Source organism: Nannobrachium achirus (genome assembly GCF_963921795.1).
Source record: "Nannobrachium achirus genome assembly, chromosome: 11".
Taxonomy (NCBI): domain Eukaryota; kingdom Metazoa; phylum Chordata; class Actinopteri; order Myctophiformes; family Myctophidae; genus Nannobrachium; species Nannobrachium achirus.
The window spans coordinates 31,021,651-31,024,150 of record NC_137820.1 but is presented as its reverse complement, the minus strand read 5'-3'; the positions used below and the strand labels follow the sequence as shown (position 1 = coordinate 31,024,150).

Here is a 2,500-nt window from a genome sequence, read left to right as displayed (position 1 = left end):
ACCCAAAAATGGCTCCCGACCCAGTGCTTGGGAACCAGTGCTGTTACAGACCTACTTCTTTTGGCGTTAGTATAGTGCGTCCCTTCACTGAGCTGGGAACGAACAGCTGGGCTCAGAGCGGCAGATAGGGGGCGCCAGGGCTGCGGGTCACGGAGCTCAGCCACAGGGTGAGCAAGGGTTTGAAAATATATGCTGAGCTGTGGCTTTTCAGATAGTTGGCTATTGAGCAGCCGGTCTTGCAACTACTTGTTGTGCAAGATATGTGACAGACAAGAGATTACGGTCTCATTTTCCCCCAGAATAAGCAATTCTTCTCCCAGCCAGGTACTGCGGAATGATAACGTGTTGATAACGGTGCAAGGAAATCACAAATTAAAGCCTAGAGGTGCAGGAGTTGGCACAATTTGACAACTTGTAAAAGTCTACTAAAAGTCTACTTTAAAACGACACTCAAAGAATTTTGAAACGTGCTTTTACACACAGCCACTGTGGAACGTTGCCGTGTGCTCTAACGTTGCTGTTTCCTCTCTGCCACAGGTCAAGAAGATGTCTTCTTCGACCAGAGCGCTGGTGTTTGCTCTGGCAATGACGCTGTACATTATTGAAGTTGCGTCCGCAGAAACCCTCTGTGGCGGAGAGCTGGTGGATGCCCTGCAGTTTGTCTGTGAAGATAGAGGATTCTATTTCAGTAGGTTTTTTTTTCTTCTTACTGCTCAGCCGCCATTCACATGCTATTTTATTTTATTTGGTATTTTATTTCATTTAAAAAAAGGATATGTAGGCCTATATACATTTTTTTATTTTACTGCTGAGTCGGCTTTGATGCATCTGTCTGGATCTCTGTGAGGGGTTGAGTGTGGAATGCATGTTTGGTATTTTTCACTGTTACACGCTCGCATATGCAAGTAAGAGAGTGAGAGAGACAGACAGACAGACAGACAGACAGACAGACAGACAGACAGACAGACAGACAGAGAGGTTTTAGCCAGCTGTGTGGCTGTCTATCTCTCTCTCTCTCTCTCTCTCTCTCTCTCTCTCTCTCTCTCTCTCTCTCTCTCTCTCTCTCTCTCTCTCTCTCAAGACATGTTGGCTGCTGTGCTGAGTGGGCGCATTCTGGTCGCTAGAGCCCATACCTCTGATTGCATATGAAAAGGTCGGCGCTGCTGTGAAGTCACACACGACTCAATGCGACACAATGGGCCGCTTGTTTACCAGTGCATTCCGCCGGGGAAAGTAATAGCAACCCCAAGAGGCATACGAGTCACCTCAGCACCAATGTTCCCACAGGCTAGGCGGCCACAACACTGGTGATTAAAGAGAGAGGGAGAGAGAGAGAGAAAAATGTTTTTGATGTCAGGGACTTTAATCATTTGATAGTGACAGCGTCATTACCATAAGTGATGATCATTATCCTCTTTGTGGTAATAATGGAAATAGCTGTCAAGGTAAATATCCCTGACGTGAGCATAGTCGTAGCTCTTCCAACTTTTGAATAGGGGCAATAAGGCCTTTTGCTTGAACAAACAACGGCTCAGATGCAGAAATTATGTACACACAGCTGGCTTTTTCTGCTGTCCTGGATAGCGTATAGTTGGAGGAAAAACACCGGACACCCTGAAATTTCAAAATATTAGTTATATCCCACCCACTGACAGTCGACTTCATTGTGCAGGCATTGTGTTGTAGCCTCTCGGAAGCCTCTCTCTCTCTCCCGGACTCTCTCTCTCTCTCTCTCGGAGAGAGAGATCATTATCCAATTTGGGCCGACATAGATTTGCTCACCCCCCCCGCCCCCCGCCCCCTCGCTAGCTGCTTCTCTCTCATGTTCCTCTTCCTGCAATCAAATCTGGCCTGCCCTCTCATGAGATTTGTGCAACATTGTGTGGGGCTTCAAACAAGGCCTTTATTGATCGTGGATAGTGTTCCCCTGTGCAATGTCTTAACCCTCCACCCCCTCACCTTGTTCTCCTCTCTATACCATTTAAACCTCTTCCTCTTCCAGTCTCTCACTGTCACCCCCCCACCCCCCCTTTTTTCTCTTCTCTTCTTTTCTTTTCCCTTTTCCTATTTTTCCTTCTGTTTTGACCCTCACTCACCCTCTCTTTGGTTCTTTTTTCTTCCCTTTCTTTCAACCTCATTATCTTCTCTCTCTCTCTCTGCCCCTCCCCTCTCTCCCCTCCTCTCCCTTTCTCTCTCTCTTTCTCTCTCCCTCTCTCCCTCTCTCTCTCTCTCTCTCTCTCTCTCCCCCTCTCCCTTTCTCTCTCTTCATTCTGTTTATCTCTGCTGAGTTGGCAAAGGGCAAGGTCACTAGGAGAGTGTCCATTTTAGGTATTTACTCATCCAAAGAGCGACTGTCTCACATCTGTGTCTGCCTGTGTTGTCCCAGCCATTCCCCCCCAGGGTGTGTGTGTGTGTGTGTGTGTGTGTGTGTGTGCGTGTGTATGTGTGTGTGCCACAGGTCCTGTTGTTAATGTTTACTTCATGAAAGGACTCCCAGACT

General features: G+C 47.4%; 1 protein-coding gene across 1 annotated transcript in view; it reads left to right on the top strand.

The window, feature by feature from the left end:
• igf2b (insulin-like growth factor 2b) overlaps window positions 1-2,500 on the top strand; it is an 8,182-nt gene that overhangs the window by 984 nt on the left and 4,698 nt on the right. Inside the window, exon 2 of the mRNA XM_080737007.1 lies at window positions 538-842. Within this exon, the coding sequence (XP_080593133.1) occupies window positions 538-842 (305 nt within the window). The remainder of the gene's footprint in view (window positions 1-537; window positions 843-2,500) is intronic.